Raw genomic sequence first — 21,474 nt, 5'->3', positions numbered from 1 at the left:
TGTATGCAAAATTGTAGGTTGAAAAAGCGGACATTCCAACCGGAATTGATGACATTCCAACATGTTTCTGTCGTGCTGCTTTCAATAGGATGTGGCATTGGTAGTGGTAGTTAAAGGGTGGGTACAACATTAAATTCGCAGTACATATTTAGGTATGTACAATAACTACAAGTATATTATCATTTTAAATTCGCAGTACACTGTTAAAAAAATTGAAACATAAATTACATAAGTTTTAAAAAAAGTATCGATCCTTTTTATAAAAAGTATGGACACTTTCAATATAATAGGTAAACATATGATGTAATAGGTAGCCCTTATATAATGTAATAGGTATCGTTTATATAATGTAATAGGTAGTGGTTATATTGTAAAGTGTCTATCCTTTTTATAAAAGTGTCCATACTTTTTTCACTGTGGAAAACATTAATTTAAGGTTATCTTTTGAGTGAGTTTTAAGATATTAATTTAGTAATTATAGGCGTCTAATGATTTATTTTTTACGTTACGGTATATTATTATTAAATTAAAAATTCTAAATAATATTTTATAAAATATAAAAACAATCAAATAATTTTTGTGCAAATGAAATTATTAAATCAATATTGTAGGTGGAAAACATGAAACACTGTTAAAAAATTGAAACATAAATTACATAACTTTTAAAAAAAGTATCGATCCTTTTATAAAAAGTATGGACACTTTCAATATAATAGGTAAACATATGATGTAATAGGTAGCCCTTATATAATGTAATAGGTATCGTTTATATAATGTAATAGGTAGTGGTTATATTGTAAAGTGTCTATCCTTTTATAAAAGTGTCCATACTTTTTTCACTGTGGAAAACATTAATTTAAGGTTATCTTTTGAGTGAGTTTTAAGATATTAATTTAGTAATTATAGGCGTATAATGATTTATTTTTTACGTTACGATATATATTATTATTAAATTAAAAATTCTAAATATTATTTTATAAAATATCAAAACAATCAAATAATTTTTTGTGCAAATGAAATTATTAAATCAAATAATTCAAATTGAAAATTAAACAACAAATCAATTAAACATTGTTGTGGGTACATTAATTGAACATTGTTATGGGTACATTATTTGGATTAATTTCGTTGAGATGGGTTATGTATAACAAAACAATCTATCTCGCATGTGAGTACTTTATTCCAACCATGTGACAAGTGTGACAACTCCATCAACTCACAACTCAGCTTTGAACTCAATCAATATTGTCTTTTAGCTTGATGGTTCATAAAGCATGTTACTTGAACAGTATGAATCAATTATGCAATTTTCATGTTCAATTTAACACTGCATTTCAAATTCATTTCATATGTAATTGGAGTTTGAATTTAAATTTCAATTTGAGTTTGAATTTCAATATATATTTCGGCTCCACTATAAATATTAGCCCAAGCCAATATGCATGTTATCATTGATTATTCCTAATTTCCATTGTTTTTTTTCCAACGTATAAACGCGAGGGAAATCCCGACCATTTTATTTTTTGGTCAACTTTAAAGCGTCAGAAACGTTTCGGGCGTATGATCTGGGTGGTATACAAGAAATGTAACAAATAGCAACTAAAATCATAAGTTGAGTACCACCCAAATCATAAGTCTGAAATACTTCCGATGCTCATCAAAATCCAAAGCTCATATGGTGCCAAGCAAAAGGAAATCAAAATCCAAATCTCATATGATGCCAAGCAAAAGGAAATCAAAATCTACAACTTGAGTTTGAACATTGATATGATATGTTCAATTGTTATCATGTTGGGATTTTCTCGTTTTTGATTGCTTGGATAGTTGTTCTCTTGCTTCTTCAAGTGTTCTTAAGGTTATCCTTTGAGTGAGTTTTAAGATATTAATTTAGTAATTATAGGCGTCTAATGATTTATTTCTTACGTTACGATATATTATTATTAAATTAAAAATTCTAAAAATTATTTATAAAATATAAAAACAATCAAATAATTTTTGTGCAAATGAAATTATTAAATCAATATTGTAGGTGGAAACATGAAACACTGTTAAAAAAATTGAAACATAAATTACATAAGTTTTAAAAAAAGTATCGATTCTTTTTATAAAAAGTATGGACACTTTCAATATAATAGGTAAACATATGATGTAATAGGTAGCCCTTATATAATGTAATAGGTATCGTTTATATAATGTAATAGGTAGTGGTTATATTGTAAAGTGTCTATCCTTTTTATAAAAGTGTCCATACTTTTTTCACTGTGGAAAACATTAATTTAAGGTTATCTTTTGAGTGAGTTTTAAGATATTAATTTAGTAATTATAGGCGTCTAATGATTTATTTTTTACGTTACGATATATATTATTATTAAATTAAAAATTCTAAATATTATTTTATAAAATATCAAAACAATCAAATAATTTTTTGTGCAAATGAAATTATTAAATTAATATTGTAGGTGGAAAACATGAAACACTGTTAAAGTATCGATCCTTTTTATAAAAAGTATGGACACTTTCAATATAATATAATGTAATAGGTAAATTTGCAATGCTATCGGTATAAATATACCGGTTTACTTATAAAATAGGTAAATATAAGCGCTACCTATTACATTATATAAGCGCTACCTAGTATGTTATTGTACTTTATAATATTTCCGGTTAAATAATATAACATAACCGGTCTAAATTTTAACCGGTCATTTATTTAACCGGTCACACCGTATATTAACCGTTTTTTAGGCGCCGCACGCAGAACCACCCAATCTAAAGCCTTTTATGTCCTTTTGTCTGCCAAAAGCAGAAAAAGGTTGCCTTACAATCTAACCACGTGAATCAAAACCAATTATTTCTTGTTTTTCTATTTTCCGTTGTTTACGTTGGAGAATCCTATAAAAAAGATTGAGGGTTTTGGAATTTCATTCATCAGGGTCCGATTCATTACTTGTAGGATAAGAAATGTCGAGACTTGAACTTTGATCATTTAAAATTTTACATGTCATTGCTGTATTTTCTCTTTGAATTGAAACCAACGATGTCTCTGTTACATGAGCGAGACTGATCTGAGCTTATAGTTGGTGAGCAGTTATTTGATGGCCTTTTCCGGACAGATTTCTCGGTTTGATGGTCTTTAATGCTCGGACGTTTCTTCTTGATACTAAGCAAAGAAAAAAGTTTTCAAACAGTTCTTCCAATGTCGAAAGAAATACACAACTGACATTGAATGTTGAATCGGAACACCAACCCCAGTCTTTTTGTTATTGACATGTATACAAAAAACTTCGATTTTGGAATGGCAGACAAACAAATGTTACGAATCTGATACAAAAATATAATCTATCGACTATATTGAACGCTTAGCATATGAAACTGCAACTCGGAAAACAGACAATGTAGTCCATGTAGCCACATCTGGTGCAACAAGGTATAAACACTAATTTTGCAGCCTCGCTTATTTGTAGGCTCCCATACCGACACCGGTCTCTCTGCTGTAAGCCTGGAAGCTTTTGTCCCGAGCATTCGAATAGCAAATGTAGTAGAACTTGTTGACAATGGCGTTTAAGAAAATGAAAGCCGCCCCTGCAGCAAAAACTCCTTTCCTCACAGTTTCACAAGAAGGAGGCAGCTCACTGAAAATGGTTCGGTATTTGGTGTGGTACGCATTCCTCACCGATGCGGCCAACAAGCATATCTCGGCGATCAGGAAAAACAACCTGTGATGATCGAATCCAAGAAGAGTCAATGAAGCAACACAAATCTACAAATTGGAATACAATGTCAGCTAAAACTTTTGATGAAATTGTGACATACCAGCAAACAATGAAAAGGATTACTGCACAAGCCCTTGAACCACTGGGATTCAAGCCCTTTCCGCAGCAGAAGCATCGGCTCGCAACCATTATAAGGGCTTGGCTAACCATGAGGAACAAAAATGCACCAACACCATAGCCTGTGGCTATGTCTGAATCATAGACACAATAGTTATAATTATCATCATTGTCCCGGACACTGTTGCCCTGCACAAAGATAAAAACACGCAACAGTAATTTTCATGTCTTTTCTAGACAACACCAGATCCACAACTTCCCAATCCCCATAATCTCTGTAAAATTGAAAACAGTGTTGAAAGAGAACAAGCAAATACTGAGATCTACCATTTTCATGGCAATTCAGCTTAGATCTGGTAAGTTTATACACAATTGAGAATTGTATCTATATATTCATGTATATGAATCAAGACCAGGATCAAGACAATTCCTTTCCTTCAAAGGCGACAATTTCATACATAAGGATCAAATTGAAAACCAGAAAGCTAAATAAACATTTTCTGGTGTTTTTTAACCAAAATTTCGACTTTCTTTCATTTTCCAGCCAGAAAGTAGCAACTTTCAACAAACCCAGATGTATGAACAAAACGAATCAAGAAAGCAAGGGTGTTACTTACAGTGCTTCTTCTTTGCTCAGCTGCAACAGCTAAAGCAAAAGCAATGAGATCAAGAACAAAAACAATAATCAGAAGAAGCTTGGAAGCCATTGATAATGTGGAGCTAGCTTTCTAGCTTCAATAACCTTCTCTGTTTTCTCTTTGGTTTGGTCTTTCTCTCTCAAACTCTCCCTCTCTAAATATACAAAAGATAATCGCCATCAGCAATGAGAAGCAAGCCAAATGATTAAAATGAATCAATTCTTTTGGGGGAAAAAAACATGTAGTTTCTCCATATGAAAATGACACCTCACCTTAGCTTGAAAATGGGGTTTTCACCTTTTATTTATTTTTTAATAACGTTTAAAACAACTGTTTTCAGATCATAAAACATCTCGAAGCATTTGGTAGAACCATAAACTCGAACTGAACTGGATAAAATCCGATTGGTTTATCGGTTTGAGTACGTAAAATCGAATCGATTTAAGCACCGGTTCGGTTTTAAACAACATTGAATCCAAGTACAACTTATAGAAGCAAAGGGTACATATTCCTTGAAGCAAGGCTTTTTTTCTATTGGAGGAGAAATTAGTTAAAAGGGTAAATTGGGCATGTTGGGAAAATAAGGTACAAGAGTTCTAAGCAGGAGGTACAAGGTCATTGAAGCGGAGAGATGCCCTACGTTAGTTGGAAGAGTACTTTCAATGAAAGGGAACAAACACCCGCCATGATTAACCGTATTTTTGGAATCCTCGAGAGTACAACTATTTGTAGCAAAAGGTACAAATAATTGTAGCTTGTCTTGCACACTTTTCGAAGAAAAAAATATTGGTGAATTTTGTATGTTTTGTGAAAACGAATCAATACCCACTTTAGTAAAAGGATTTCATTTCTTTTAGGAAAAACTATAATTATTAGATCATTATCATATATATGTTCTTTAAAATTTAAATATATTTATATAATTACATTATTAAAATCACGATTACATATATAATGAATTACTGAATTAATAAAATTAGAACATAGAGATTATATTCGCAATTTATACATAATACAACGACTAACAATTGAATTAGACCAAAAATTTAACATATCATTCACTTTCCTGTATACTTCAATGAAGGTAGAGTGAAAACTACAAGTTCTTTTAGCTCAGCAATAACATAATCACAAATGATTCCAAAAAAAAAAGAGAGAGACTCAAATGTGTATACAGATGCAAATTACAGTGGCATACAATCAAACAAAAAGAATGCGTTTTAATCCTTAACAACATGATATATCAAACAAAGATAAATTACATTATGAATCTCTCTTTTTCTTTTTTCAGTTTCATGAATTATTGAATGACACCAACATCAAAAGCCTTATTGGTATGTTCCTCCCAAACTCTCGAAGCACTCGGAAAAAAAACCCCAAAAACCCGAACCAGAAGTATTGTGGAATAGGAAGCACACACTCTAAGCGGTATAATAGTTTTTGCTTTTTCTTCCGAAGAGGAGGAGCTTTCTAAACCCTTTGGCCACTTTAGGAGGGCTTTCATTATTGTTCCATTTCTTCCTGGTATGCATTGTTTCCTCTTCCACTCCATCATTGGGAGGCGGGGTTGAGATCTCTTTTTCAGTGATTGTTCGAGGCTGAATTTTCTCATTTGTTGCATTGATCTATTATGTTTATGGTTGAAAACCGAACGGACTTGACACGGATTGGCAGCACGGGATGAACCGTCGTCTCAAGAATATCTTTACCGAATCCTTTCAGTGCTATGTTATCTTCAGAAACAACTTTAGATGCCTTTGTGAATTCTTCATCACCTTTTGCATTATCTATTTGCATTGACTTATCTTCTGTAACCATACTTCCACCTTTTACATGATCTGTTTGCATTGGCTTATCTTCATTAAGCATATTTTCCTTCGAGGTTCGTTCCTCCGATGGGTATTTTTTTGAAGTTGCATTTCCTTCAGTTTTTTCTATTGGAGTAGTTTGCAGCTCTTGAATGTCCTTGAAATCATCGACCATGTCAGTAGGTTGATTTGCTTCCGGTGCTGCTGGTTTTGTTGGCAATGCTACTGTGACCTCTTTGGGGTCCTTTTTTCCTTGTGCATTAGAGCCATTTGGATGTACTTTATTTGTGCCACTTTTTGTATCTGAAGCTTTGACTTTGTTTGTGCTTGATTTCTTATCCTTAGCTTGAGCCGTCTTCTGAGTGGTTGAAGAACTGTTTTCCTTTGATGTCAACTTTTTCGGCTCGCTCGATTTCGATTCAGCCTCTGCAACCTTTGATGTATTCCGAGCAGTTGTGAGGCGTTCTATGGTGGAACTTCTAAGGACTGACTTTGGTGCTTTCTTAGTCTCCTGAGTGTAGAGTTGGCTCTTCTTTGTCGAAGCTGTCGAAATTTTATTTTCTGTCGAGCTCCTCCTGGAAGTAACTGAATGAGGACCACCACCAGCACTCCTCTCAGCTATCCTCTTCTGGCGCTGGATCCGTAACTCCTCAATTTTCTTTCTATTTTCCTCTTCCTATATCAAATTAGAATGGCAAGGACAAGAAATCAGAAACAGATCAGCATCTTATACCATATATAAAGTTGACACGACAATTGGAAGTTTTGGTATGTCCTACAGAATCGAGGGAAACGCTATGTGTTTCAGTCAATGGTATCTCAAACCGCATGAAATAGCTATGGTATATTGTAGTTTGCATTGAAACTCTTAGATACATAGGAGCATTGCAGTCTACTTTTATCTCATTCGGTTGAGGAACAGACTTGAACCTAAGGGTTGGTAAATACGTGATCGGACTTCGCCTTCCGTATTGTGGTTTTGTTTCCTTCTGGTGGTTTCCTGCTCTTTGATGCTAATTCAGATTTGCTCTTGGCATGAGGTCCATTTGAAAGTCTAGAACGAATATCTTTATTCAGAAGTTTCCCTGTTTTTTTAGCATTGGGACCCTTGTCACCGGTACAGGTTGTTTCAGTATCAGCATGCCTTCCGGTCCCTTCAGCAGATAATAAATTCATTTCATAGTCAATCTCTTGAGTCCAAGATGTCATGGCATTCTTTTCAGCTGAATCACGTCCGATCATCATGTAAAGGTCATCTGGTTCAAACGAAACTGAAGCAGCCTTCTGTACATTATCTAAATTGATCTGTTCGTGTTGAGAAGAGTCGATTTCAGGAACCATTTCTAAACCAATCCTAGAATCAGATTGATATTCTCCCACTGATGGGCCTTGAATCATGAAAGAGTCATCGAAAAAAACATCTTTCTTGCTTTCACCAGCTAATGAAGAACCATTTTGCCTATCAAACATTTTGAGGCCCATCATCTCATCCTGATTTGTCAACTTATCCATTTGTTTGTTTATAAACCATTCACCTTCTCCGCGGCTTTTGGGCAATGTAGATTCTGCAGCATAAACAGAGATATTAGCTCGGGAACTGATTCCGGAATCATTGCCTTGCAACATAAGCAACTCTTCGTTTGTGCTCTCTCTTCTCTTAACAACCGAACCACCAAATTCATTAGTTCCGAAATGTGCGCCTCGAGTTTCACCTTCGTGGTCCCTACCAATCTGTGAGGCCAGAAAGGGGTCACTCGAGATTGTTTTCTGCTTTATTACTCCCTCAGCCCCCTTGCTTGCAAAATATTCCTCTTGAGACCCTGCGGGCTGTTTATTTACTTCAGAAGAATCCAAATCCCTGTCCCGCAAGAGCAGATTCTGGAAAGCATCCCAGGGATTGCTTAGTTTTTCTCCCTCTGAAATTCTAGTTCCCGGATCATCTTCCTCGTACGAAAGAGTGTTTTGATGCTTGCTTCCATCGTGTTTCTTATTATGACGTGAGGTAGACTTATTTTGTTTCCCCAATGATCCAACAGCTTCCTCCACTTGGTGTTCGAGAGAATCTCCATCAATGAACTCATCCTCATCGGAATTCTCTTCAGAATCACTGCTGTTATCCCCATTCCTCATCGAAGAAATGTAATTAATGTTACGAATGACAACCTTTCTCGACGATGACTTCTTTCCATGCTTTTTCTTATTGCACTTCCTTTTCTAGCTCACTCTCAGAGCTTGAATCACTAGACGCAGTGGATTCGTTTCCCTTACCTTTTGATGATTTTTTCTTGCTCCTAGAAGATGATTTATAACTTCTACGATCATCCAGTTCCCAACCACGAGCAATACTTGAATCCTCTACATTCGGAGGCCAATGGATATTCCCTGGATAATAAGGGGAGGCACCAGGCATTCCAGGGTACATGTACCCTTGATATGGATGCACTTGTTGAAAATCAGAACCCGGAAAACCTTGCATGTACCGAGGGAAATGGGGTGGCCATGGCATTGGTACTTGGGATCTCCCATCCATGGATGCCAAACTACCATCTGTAGAACATGTTAAAAGATTTCGAAACATCAAGCAGTAGTTTTGGAATTAACAAGTCGAAACAAGCAATTATAAGAAAATCAATCTTTACCAGGGTTGATGTCTCCACTCCTGACCTCCGAGGCATCTGCGGAACCAGCTTGCTTCAAGGTTGGGAAATTTATAGTTAGATTTTGACTAGGATCATTTTCACCCCCGGCAAGTATGATTCCGGATGTTCCAAGGTAAGACAAGTCTTCTCTAGATGCTTGCATTGCAGCTAATTCAGCCATCCAAAGCCTATCTTCATTCTTTCTCTTGCACAAGTCCATGAAATTTATGCAAGCTTCCCTGACAGGAAAAGGAAAAAAGTGAGCAATCAGCAACCATATACCGATGAAAATCATTTGGATAGCGACAATGGTGATCTATACCTTAAACGAGAAGCACCAAAAGTGTCGGCAAAAGAGATGAGATCATCTATATTATCAGGTACGTATCCGGCAATCAAAGCACAAGCATAAGCCATTGCTTGCTCTTTGCAAAGTACTTTCTTCCTAGTCTCCAAAACTCGTTGAAGGCGAACCCTGCATATTGATCCCAGGGTGAACAACGAATGCACTTTAAAAAGGAATGAAGCTAATGTGCCTAACTGCAGGAAAAAGTAATTTACTTGGAAGTTTCTTCCGGAACAGCGTCATCGTTTCCATTGAGTTCACCTTTGGACTATAGGCAGCAACATAATACAATTCTGGGATTAAGATGTGAGCTATCAAAGGCAACAAAACAAAAACAATGTATGATAGACAAGGCTGAAAAGCATACCTTAGATGAAGTATATGACTTCTGTAAATTCCCTGAAATAATCGACTCGGTTCATGTCAATTCCAAATCGGATCAAAGCATACAATTTTTAGACAACAGGAATCAATTGCATTGGACCGAACATAAACATACCATTGGAATCCGTTGTCCAGGCAGCATTCGCTTCGTAGCTTTGAATCGAATTCTCTATCTGCTCAATTTCCCTCTCCACTGTCACAAATCTTTCAATAACTTCTGGTGTACTGACAAACCTCACAAACCTGTAAAAAAACATCAGAAACCATTACCAAAGGTCAATGACACGAAGACTTAAAAGACAATATCTTGTTTCATCCTATAGGAAAATGTCCCTAAACCCATCAAGGCATTGCAACAAAACAAAACTTAGAAAAATGATACAATCAAGGATTCAAAGGTAGGGTTTTTACCTTTGCAGGGTCCCTTTTGTGAACCAGGAAGGTGTTGAGCCCACTGGACGAAGAGTTACCGAGTAGCCTCCCTTTGAAATTTGATCTTTAGCAGCTTTGAGGTGTAAAATGAAGGGCTCTAGCAACCCTGATGCCAATTTCTCATTATCTTTCCCAGCAAAAATCACAAGATCACACCTTCAAAACCAAAACACAAAAACCAATAAAGATACCATTTTATAACTAGTGCAAAATCAGAGAACCAAACTTCAGCTTTACCTGGTTCTAGTTGGTGAAATTTGGAACAAAGCATAATCTAAACGTGTCCTGAAGTCCATCTTTATAAGCATTTAGACAGTTAGGCGCCAGCAATTCCTGAGAGAGACAGAGAAGCAAACACTAAATCTTCACAGGTTGAGTTCATCCATTATTGGTGTTCTTACACGAACATGTTGTGTTCTGCTGACAGACTAGAACATGGGGAAAAAAGTTTTACAAACTCAGATAATGTAGTTTTCTATTGGATCTTGTGCTGTTTCTTTTTGCAGGAGCTTTTGTACCTTTTTTCTTCTTCTTCTTTTTGGTTAGCTTGGAAGAATGCTACACATTATGAAAACTAACAAAAAAGAGAAAAAGAATGCTAATTTCTACAGAAGAATTGATGAAAGTGAAGCTTTAGCACATGGGGAAGTTCTGAGCATAGCAAGGAGAAGTGGGAGACAATATTTTTATTTATTTATTCATTTTTGAAGATTTATTTATTTATTATGGATATAGGTCCAGTTTACCGACAGTTGTGTCAATCAATTTCCCTCTTATTTTATAGGAAACTATTATTTATTTCAGGTTGTATTTTGAAAAATGTTAGTTAGTTGAGAGGTCCTTCCTTAATTTTAATAATTTCATTTTAATTGGTTAAATTTAATGAAATTGAGTTGAGTTTATAAATTTAAAGTTGAGTCAAATTAAAGATATTTATATAAATTTAAATGTAAGTATTTATATATAACATTAATTAGTTTTAATTTAAACGATTTTTTAATTATATACTATATAATATGTATATATATTTTTCATATTATTTATTATGTAAATAAGATTCGTAATTTTTTTAATAAATCAAATATATCTAAAATTGTATGATAATAATTTTTAAAAATGTATTTTAAGGAATAAATATTTATGATTGTATAGAGTAAAAAAGTTAATGAAAAGAAAAAAATTACAAAAAGTTATAGTAAAATGACTAAATTAAAAAATATATTAAAAATATATAAGAGACTAATTTACAAATAAAGGATTTTTTTTTTGTTAAAAGGATAAATTGAAGTTACAAAAAATATTTATAGTAGTTGAAGAGCATGCAATTTAAATTCGATAAAAATAAACTTAAAATAAATAAAAAATCAAAACCAACCATAATACAATCAATTTTAAAAAAAAAATCAAAATAATATTATTTTAATTATCTACATTTTATGAATTAGGAAAATAAATTAGTTCGAAGAACGTAAAATTAAAAATATTTTTTAAAAGTTTAATCAACTTTTGCTCACCCTATTTACAAGATTCACTTTAGTGAGTAGAGAGTTGGCAAAGAATAATGAGAGATGTATTCCTTGGCTCAGATTCAACAAAGCTTTGCAGCTTTCTCCTATGCCAAGCAAATATTCGAGATGAATTTATTAAATTTTAGGAACGAAAATATATTTTTAATAAAAATATAAAAAAAATTAAAATACATGATAATTTTAAATTTTCAAGAAAACAATTATTTCGCTTACCCTTCGATCCATCCCTTTATCCAATCCACTCACTTCCATATCATAATCATCATCATAGTATTTAACATTTCAATTTATTAAAAATATTTTTTTATAAATCACTATTTTTACTCAAAATAGGAAATATCCTAAATTATTATAAAGATTTACAATCATAATCTTAAATTAAGCATATAATTATGACAATTTCTTATAATCATTGAAAAAAAACTAGCAACTTAAGATCATATAAGGACAAAAAATATTAAACTATAATCAAGAAAACTCAAACAAAGATATATACAAACAGATCTAACCGCATCAACAGTCGAACCACAAAGAAATCAAACTATTGAAAGACAACCAACAAAGTGCAAATCAGATTCGAGCGACGGGAAAAACTATCCACGAACACATAATGGGTATCCAAATCCAATCCGATGGTCCAAAATAGGTAAGATCAATAATATAACATATAATTGATATTTTGATCAGTCGTGATGATATCTAATTAACTCTTAGAAAAAAAATAAATAAATCAAAACAACATCCAAACAACAACAAAACGTGTTAAAAAACAAAAGAAAACATGTCATAAAGGAGGCAGAGGAAAATGTATTGTACAAGCAGACTTATTGAAAATAAAAAAAAGAACAATAAAAATATCGATTGTCAAAAATTAATGTTAAAATTAGTGTTGTCGTCTATCAAAAAAGACAAAAAGAAATAGAGATGAACGAGTTACCAATGAGAGAAAATTAAAAGAGAAAATTACCCCTTAAACCATCTAGTATTGATTTAATATTTAATATTATACTAATTACTATGATATATATTGTGATGTAAAATTAATTGCGAAGGTCAATTTTAGAGTGTAAGAAAAATGAGTGTTGAGAGCATTAAATAAAAAAGTGAATCTATGCCATAAATATTGTTGAAAACATTTTTGATATTTCGATATAACAAATTAAGTTAAATGAATTTTAAGATTTCACAAATGATTTTACAAATTCGATTCAATTAACCGAATATCAAATTATTACTCCAAGTTTTTCAAGATCAATTCTAATCCTTACTAAATGTGTAAAATTGTGATTTGTACTTAAACTATTTTTGAAACAATTTTCACAAAGTATTTTGAACCAAAAACAAGCCTTAAATCAATTATTCAAAGGCATGCACCGATGCATCAGTCCATGCATCGATGCATCGATGAATTAATTGAACATCGAATGCATTCCATGCACCGATGCACTCTCCATGCATCGATGCACTCTCCATGCATCGATGCACTCTGAATTTTTTCAAAACATCGAATGCATTTGATGCATCGATGCACAAGCCATGCATCGATGCATCAGGCTATTTCTCAAACATCGAATGCATTTCATGCATCGATGCACACTTGGTGCACCGATGCATCAAGTGTTCCAACGGTCAAAATATTTGAATTTTACACGAATGCACCGATGCATACTTGATCATGCATCGATGCATGAGACGCTCCACCTAGAAAAATTAATTGTTTTCACACTTAAACGGCTCTATTATCCCCACTAATTATCACCAACGTTCAGAATTGATTCAAGGGGTATTTAAACAAGTTCTGGAGCCATTGATCAATAACAAGAAACATCAATCAACTAGAATCAAGAGAGAATCAAAGAGAAAGCATCAAACCTCAAGTTTGAATATTTCAAGCCTATTTTTCATCCAATATTCATTTGCTTTCAAGAACACTTTTGTACTCAATTGTATTTATCCTTGAGTGTTCTTTTCTTTGTTCTAGAATTGTGCAAACATCTTACCTTGTGAGGTTTTCTTGTAAGTTTGCAAATTTGTAATCTTCTCTTTGGGAAAAAGAGTGTTCTCAAGAGTTGGGGTATACTCTTGAGGGATTTTGTAAGGTTATCTCTTTGGCCTCAAAAGAAAGAACAAATTAGTGAATTTGTTGGAAAATCCTTAGTGTGGATAGCTAAGGTAGTGGACGTAGACTTTGTTTGAGAAAGTTGAACCACTGTAAATCGTTGTGCAATTACTTTAAATTTTCTACAAAAGCTTCCACGAAATTTTTAATTACCAATTCACCCCCTCTTGGCCGATTCCGTAGATCGATTAACTCAACAATTGGTATCAGAGCCTCACTCATTTGAAGGTTTAATCGCCTCTTGAGTCGATTCGGGAAGAGTTACATCGATTACCAAGTCATCAATGGCCTCCACTTCAAATTATGACTCCGGTCTTGATTCGATGCCCGTCAACAAGCCTCCTTTCTTCAATGGAGCTAATTACGCCTATTGGAAGAATAGAATGATGTACTTCATTCAAGCAAGTGACATGGGAGCATGGAATGCCGTAGAAGAAGGATACATCAAGCCTATCACTCATCCAAGGTTGTGGAGTGAAGGAGAGACAAGAATGTTCCAGCTCAACTCCAAAGCCATCCATATTATTTTTTGTGCTCTTGGACCAGATGAATACGGAAGAGTTTCATCGTGTACAACCGCCAAAGAAATATGGGACAAGCTTCAAGTCACACATGAAGGTACATATGAGGTAAAGAAATCAAAAATTAGTATTCTAACGCATAGCTATGAAAATTTCAGGATGAAACCAAATGAAGACATCAAAGCTATGACGGATAGATTTTCAACGATTGTCAATGGTCTCAAATCATATGGAGAGATCATCTCAAATGAAAAGCTTGTGAGGAAGTTAGTCTACTACCTCCCAAAATCATGGCAATCAAAGAAGACGGCAATCATCGAGTCTAAGGACCTATCGTCCTTAACTCTTGAAGAACTTATCGGTTCACTCCTCACTCATGAGATGATGCTCGAAGATGAGGTGGACCTTGATAAAGTTGAAGAGACACCAAAGGAAAAGGAGAAGAAGAAAAATATTGGAGTTGCTCTCAAATCCACAAAAGATGAGAGTGATTCTAATAATGATGATGATGACGAGGAAATGGCATTGTTTGCCAAACGGTTCAGAAAAATGATGAGACCTTACCAAGGAAGAAAATTCAAACGAAACGAAGGCCTCAAAAAATGAACCAAAAGAGAAGGACCCAATCATTTGCTATGAATACAAAAAGCCGGGGCATGTCAAATATGATTGCTCACAATTGAAGAAAAAGGGTCAATCAAAGAATAAGCACATGGCTCATGTGGCTACATGGAGTGATGAAGAAGGTTCCGATGAAGAGGAACAAGAAGTAGCAAACTTGTGCTTGATGGCATTCGGGGAAGATTCTAAGGTAACCTCTAACTCATCCGATTTTGATGATTTATCTTATGATGAGTTATTTGAGGAGTACAATGGGTTGGCTTCGGATTATGAGAAATTGTTTTTAAAATATAAAAATGATGTTTCAAAATTGAAAAATGATGTTTCAAAATTGAAAAATGAAAACAAACTCATATCCAAAACCAACAACGATCTTGAAAGTAAAATCAAAGACTTGCAAATCAAACTAGAAGAGTTTGAAAAGAAAAATTTAGATTTGCAAAATTTACTTTCAAAGATCAATGATGATCATCAAAAGAAAATTGATGATCTTAAAACTTCTTTTGATAAAGTTGGAACAAAACATTTTGAAAAAGGTGAAAATTCAAAATCCAACTTTGTTAGAAAAAGTTTTAGAAACTACAATCATAGAGGTCCCCAAAGAACCTCTAATGGAAAAATCATTAGAAGTATGTGGGTTCCTAAAGAACTCATTACTACTAAAGATAAAAATATTCTACACAAATGGATACCTAAGGGGACTAAGATTTTGGAAACTAATGAATATGGACCCAAAAGAATTTGGGTACCAAAAAATCAAAAATTAATCTATGTTTGTAGGGAAAGGAGCATTGCTACAAGGCACGGGAAACAAATTCAAACTCATGGTACCTTGATAGTGGATGCTCAAGACATATGACCGGAGACAAAAGCCGGTTCATTGAGCTTAACGCCAAAAATGGAGGAGAAGTGACTTTTGGAGACAATTCAAAAGGTCACATTGAAGGTATTGGTACAATAGGTAATACCTCTTCCATACAAATTAAGAATGTTTTATATGTGAATGGATTAAAGCATAATCTATTGAGTATTAGTCAATTATGCGATAAAGGATTCAATGTCTTATTTGAAATTAATGGTTGTAAAGTCATTGACATTGCATCTAATCGGATTATGCTTGTTGGTCATAGAATAGGAACATTTACATGGTGCATTTAGATTCTATTGATATGACTAATTTATGCCTAGTTGCTAAGGATGAGCATGATAGTTGGTTATGGCATAGGAGACTAGGTCATGCTAGTATGAGTGTTTTGCAACGGTTAATTCAAGGAGACTTAGTAAGAGGGTTGCCTAAGCTTAAATTTGATAATGATAAAATCTGTGATGCTTGTGCTAAAGGAAAACAAAAATGAGTTTCTTTTAAATCTATTAATGATGTATCAACTAGTAGAGTATTACAATTGATCCATTTAGATCTTTTTGGGCCAACTAGAACTACTAGCTTGGGAGGAAAACAATATGCATTTGTCTGGTAGATGACTATTCTAGATACACTTGGGTTGTATTCTTAAGTACTAAAGATGAAGCATTAGAAAATTTCATCACATTTTCAAAAATAATCCAAAATGAAAAAGGTTACTTTATCACTAGTGTTAGAAGTGATCATGGAACTGAATTTGAAAATCTTGGATTTATTAAGTTTTGTAATTCTAATGGTATTAGCCATAATTTTTCAGCACCTAGAACCCCTCAACAAAATGGAGTTGTTGAGAGGAAAAATCGAACTTTAGAAGAAATGGCTAGAACCATGCTTTGTGAAAATAATTTGCCAAAATATTTTGGGCGGAAGCCACAAATACCGCTTGTTATGTTGTAAATCGAGTAATGATTAGGCCAATTTTAAAGAAAACTCCATATGAATTTCTCAAAAATAAAAAGCCTAACATTAGTTATTTTCATCCTTTTGGATGTAAATGTTTTGTTTTAAACAACGGTAAAGAAAATCTTGGCAAATTTGATGCTAAAAGTGATGAAGGAATTTTTCTGGGTTATTCCTTAAATTCTAAAGCTTATCGTGTATTTAATAAAAGAACTTTAGTTGTAGAAGAGTCTATACATGTTGTTTTCGATGATAATCCCCTTCCAAGGAAGGATTCTTCTGTTAATGATGATGTAGGTATTGTACAAGCAAATGACGTTAGACATGACGTTGGAGAATCATCATCAAAGGAAGAAACAAAAGATGAGGAAACTCATGATCCCCTCGAGAATCCAACCATTGAATAAAGGGAAGTATCTTTTCCAAGAGAGTACAACTATGTCAAGGATGGTGAAATTATAGGTGATCCATCAAAAGGGGTAACTACTCGATCTTCTCTTAGAAATATCTGTAATTATGTTGCATTTATTTCATGCATAGAGCCTAAGAACATCAAAGAAGCATTAAAAGATGAACATTGGATTATGGCTATGCAAGAAGAATTAAATCAATTTGAGAGAAGTAAAGTATGAACATTAGTTGAAAGGCCTAGTAATAAATCTACTGTAGGTACTAGATGGGTTTTTAGAAATAAACTTGATGAAAGTGGTAATATAGTGAGGAACAAGGCTAGACTTGTTTCTCAAGGCTATACTCAAGAAGAAGGCATAGACTATGATGAAACATACGCTCCCGTAGCTAGGATGGAAGCAATTAGAATGTTATTGGCATTTGCATGTTTCAATGAATTTAAATTATATCAAATGGATGTTAAAAGTGCATTTTTAAATGGTTTTATAAAAGAAGAAGTGTACGTGGAACAACCTCCAGGTTTTGAAGATTCAAATTTTCCGGATCATGTTTTAAATTGACAAAAGCTCTTTATGGTTTAAAACAAGCTCCTAGAGCTTGGTATGAAAGATTGTTAAATTTTTTAATTGAAAAAGGTTTTTTAAAAGGAAAGGTTGACACTACATTGTTTTTAAAGAGAAAAGGTAAAGATTTATTAGTAGTTCAAATTTATGTTGATGATATAATATTTGGTTCTACTAATGATGTTCTTTGCCAAGAATTTTCTAAGCTAATGCAAAGTGAGTTGAGATGAGCATGATGGGGGAGCTCTCATTTTTCTTGGGACTCCAAATCAAGCAAAGAAAAGATGGCATCTTCATTAATCAAGCTAAGTACGTCAAAGATATGCTCAAGAAGTTTGGACTGGAAAATGGGAAACCTCATAACACTCCAATGAGCTCTTCAACAAAGCTTGACTTAGATGAAGGAGGTAAATGTGTAGATGTTAAATTATATAGGTCAATGATTGGCTCTTTGCTTTATCTAACTGCAAGTAGACCGGACATTATGTTTAGTGTTTGCTTATGTGCTAGATTTCAATCATGTCCTAAGGAATCACATTTACTAGCTGTTAAGAGAATCTTTAGATACCTTAAGGACACTCCTAGTTTAGGACTTTGGTATCCTAGAGACTCTAGCTTTAGCTTGCATGCCTTTTCTGATGCGGATTATGGAGGATGCAAATTAGATAGGAAAAGCACCTCCGGTACTTGTCAATTCCTTGGAAATATGTTGATTTCTTGGTTTTCAAAGAAACAAAATTGTGTTGCATTATCTACCACTGAAGCGGAATACATTTCAGCCGGTAGTTGTTGTGCACAGGTTTTATGGATGAAACAACAACTTTTTGATTATGGAATTGAAGTAGGTACCATTCCTATCAAGTGTGACAATATTAGTGCTATTTGTCTCACTAAAAATCCCATCCAACACTCTAGAACTAAGCATATTGAAATAAGACATCACTTCATTAGGGACCATGTCACTAAGGAAGATGTAGTTCTAGAATTTGTTGATACTTTGCACCAATTAGCGAATATTTTTACAAAACCCTTAGATAAAGAAAGATTTTGGACACTTAGAAGAGAATTAGGTTTAACTGACCTATCGTCACTTAGTGTTTAAAATAATTTAGCACTTTTAATAAATACTGAAAAATGCTTATAATAAATTGTATTCTTGCTATTAGTTAGGGGGAGTTTATGATTCTTAATAAAAATTAATTTTATGTTCAAATAAAGTTGAAGATTAATTTGATTGATTGAACATAATTAATTTTTGATATATGAGTTGCCATTACCATTAGAGCCAAATTATTTAGCATTTAAGTGTTTAAAACGGATTTTTGACATTTTGTGCTTCATGCACCGATGCATTTAACAATGCATCGATGCATCCTTGAATATGCATCGATGCATAAGACCATGCACCGATGCATCCGTCGGGTTTTAGGTTTAAAATCTTCATCTTCTTCATTTTTCTCAAAACCTAAAACATAAACTCACGGCCGTTCGTCCCACTCTCACCTCAAATCTCTATTTTTGCTCAAAATCTTCGGGAAAACATCGGATTCTTCAAGTTTTTCATCCTACAAACCTGCTACACTCATTAAATCGCGCAAAACATCTCCTCATTCCCCTCAATCCGAATTTTTCAAGGTATTTCACAAAAACTCTATTTCATTAAATTTTTGAACTTAGGACTAGTTTAGATTAGTTCTAGTTTGAAATAATTATCGGGCATTGGCTATATGATGATTCTAAACTAGTTTCTACAATGAATTTCATCAAAAACGCATAATTTTTCAAAATTATTTGGAAATTTCGAATTTAAAAAAAATTCAAAAATTATTGATTCAATTGTGTTGTTTTCATGAAAACTATGCGCATTATGATATTAATTTTAAATAGTTTTCAAAACTTTGCCCATTAGGATTATGTTAGAGAACCTTGAATTATTGAGGACTCATTTGAGTTTTGGGATTGAATTTTGTGCATACATGTGTTTTTAAATTGCAGGTGATATTTCTTTTCTGATTTCCCTAACCATGTCTAATCCCAAACGCCCTAGATCATCCTCGAGTCGGTCTCACCAAAATCGTCCTCCCGCTCCTAGACCTCAAAATCCATCCAATATTCCTTCATCCCTCATTAGTACTTGTTTTAACATGCCTGAAAACCGTAGGGATGAATTATACTCTAGGTACTTGAACTCCTTCCAATCCTATCGTATTAGGGAAGAGCGTATTCCTTTCTACAAGCTATGATAAAACTTGAATTTGAATACCTCTCAATTCTTCGCCGATGGAAGTTTGATAAACTATTTTCTCTTCAACCCATCGTCTTTCACCAACTTGTCCGCATCTTTTATTCCAATGCGGTTTGTATTCAGAACACAACTCAGTGCGGTACTATAGCGATTAGGTCCTATCTTTTAGGACAATATATCACTATTACTTCTGAATCCATCGCATCTCATTTTGGGTTAGATGACGAGGGTTTATTAATGAGAAGGAAGATGTGGAATATCCATATCTTCCTAATGCTAGTGTCAGTACCTTTAGGTCTCACCACGATCGATTTCTTCACTTAATGATCTCTTGGTGGTTTAGACCATCCGCAGGTCGGTACTCCACACTACGTACTACAGACTTATGGTGGATGCACTGTATAAAGAACAAAAAGAAAATCAATTTTCCACATATTGTCTTTAGCGCGCTTGTCGATATCATAAACATCATTCCTCAAAGCATGTAGAAACCCTACCTTATGGTTGTCTACTAAGCAATTTGTTTATCAAACTCGGCCTAGATGTCTCCCTTGACAATCCTATTCGCTCCAAAACCCAATCAATATCACATCCTTAAAGAAATCGGATTGGAAATTGGATGAGAACACCGGACTATGGTCTTTTCGACCCGGTAAGTAAACCCCGGGAGCTAGTTCTTCACGAGCTGCTCCTAGTTCTTCTCGTGCTCCTCCTCCTCCTCCAGCTCCTGACGCTGATAATGATCCAGAGCTTCAAAGGCTTATGAGAGATATTGACAAGGAAGTACCAGCTCGGCAAGATGATCAAACACCACCTTATTTCCAATCTTTTCTAGAGTCGTTTGATCTGCGTTTTGCTTCCATGGAGTCTATGATTACTGAGTTTCAGAGGGAGATGCGTGATCGTATGGATGCTCTTACTCTTGAAGTTAGAGCTCATTATCCTCCTCCTCCTCCCGATTCCGCTATGGATGATTAAACGTTATTTGATGATATTTGGTTTTAAACTTTAAGAACTTGGATTGTTAAACTTTTTGATTTGAATGTTTATGTTTGTTTGGATGTTTGGATGCTTGAATGTTTGAACTTAATTTAATATATTTGGTTTGAATTTTATTCATTTTACATCATTAGATATGACCAATTATGCCATTTCACATTTTATTATGAATATTGTTTATGAAAACTAATGGCTAATCTCTCTTTTGATTGTGATCTTAGCAGCTTATTATTAATAAATCAATTGGCTAATGTTTTTCAAAATTCTTGTTTAAAACGTTTATATAGAGTCTTTTTGATTTAACAAAAAGGGGGAGAAAATTTAAGATGTGCTATAGTAAGGGGGAGTAAGATTTTCAAAATCGATTTCAAAAATAATTTCTTAAACAAATCTTAAAATTATTCAAATGTTTTGTTATATCAAAAAGGGGGAGATTGTTGAAAACATTTTTGATATTTCGATATAACAAATTAAGTTAAATGAATTTTAAGATTTCACAAATGATTTTAAAAATTCGATTCAATTAACCGAATATCAAATTATTACTCCAAGTTTTTCAAGATCAAT

The 21,474-nt window shown here is 33.7% G+C and overlaps 1 protein-coding gene and 1 pseudogene across 1 annotated transcript; both read right to left on the bottom strand.

The window, feature by feature from the left end:
* Positions 1 to 3,271: 3,271 nt before the first annotated feature.
* LOC120127698 lies at positions 3,272 to 4,537 on the bottom strand. Its single transcript, XM_039145561.1, has 4 exons — positions 4,448 to 4,537; positions 3,814 to 4,019; positions 3,402 to 3,716; positions 3,272 to 3,365 (listed from the first exon to the last, which is right to left on the bottom strand). The coding sequence occupies exons 1-3, from the start codon at positions 4,535 to 4,537 to the stop codon at positions 3,455 to 3,457; spliced, it is 558 nt and encodes a 185-aa protein (XP_039001492.1). The 3' UTR covers positions 3,272 to 3,365; positions 3,402 to 3,454.
* A 1,121-nt stretch (positions 4,538 to 5,658) lies between these two features.
* LOC120127917 lies at positions 5,659 to 10,767 on the bottom strand (annotated as a pseudogene).
* Positions 10,768 to 21,474: the final 10,707 nt, after the last annotated feature.

The sequence above is a fragment of the Hibiscus syriacus genome, unplaced genomic scaffold (assembly GCF_006381635.1).
Source record: "Hibiscus syriacus cultivar Baekdansim isolate YM2019G1 unplaced genomic scaffold, ASM638163v2 tig00110472_pilon, whole genome shotgun sequence".
NCBI classification, from domain to species: Eukaryota; Viridiplantae; Streptophyta; class Magnoliopsida; order Malvales; family Malvaceae; genus Hibiscus; species Hibiscus syriacus.
Note: the sequence above shows the minus strand (reverse complement) of the source record. Positions and strands in the feature narration are given on the sequence as shown.

Excerpts from the sequence above, each read along its gene's own strand:
- LOC120127698 (XM_039145561.1), bottom strand. The coding sequence starts at position 4,537 with ATGGCTTCCAAGCTTCTTCTGATTATTGTTTTTGTTCTTGATCTCATT. Across the intron at positions 4,020-4,447 it reads CTGAGCAAAGAAGAAGCACT|GGCAACAGTGTCCGGGACAA; the intron begins GTAAGTAACACC and ends ATCTTTGTGCAG. Across the intron at positions 3,717-3,813 it reads ATCCTTTTCATTGTTTGCTG|GTTGTTTTTCCTGATCGCCG; the intron begins GTATGTCACAAT and ends CGATCATCACAG.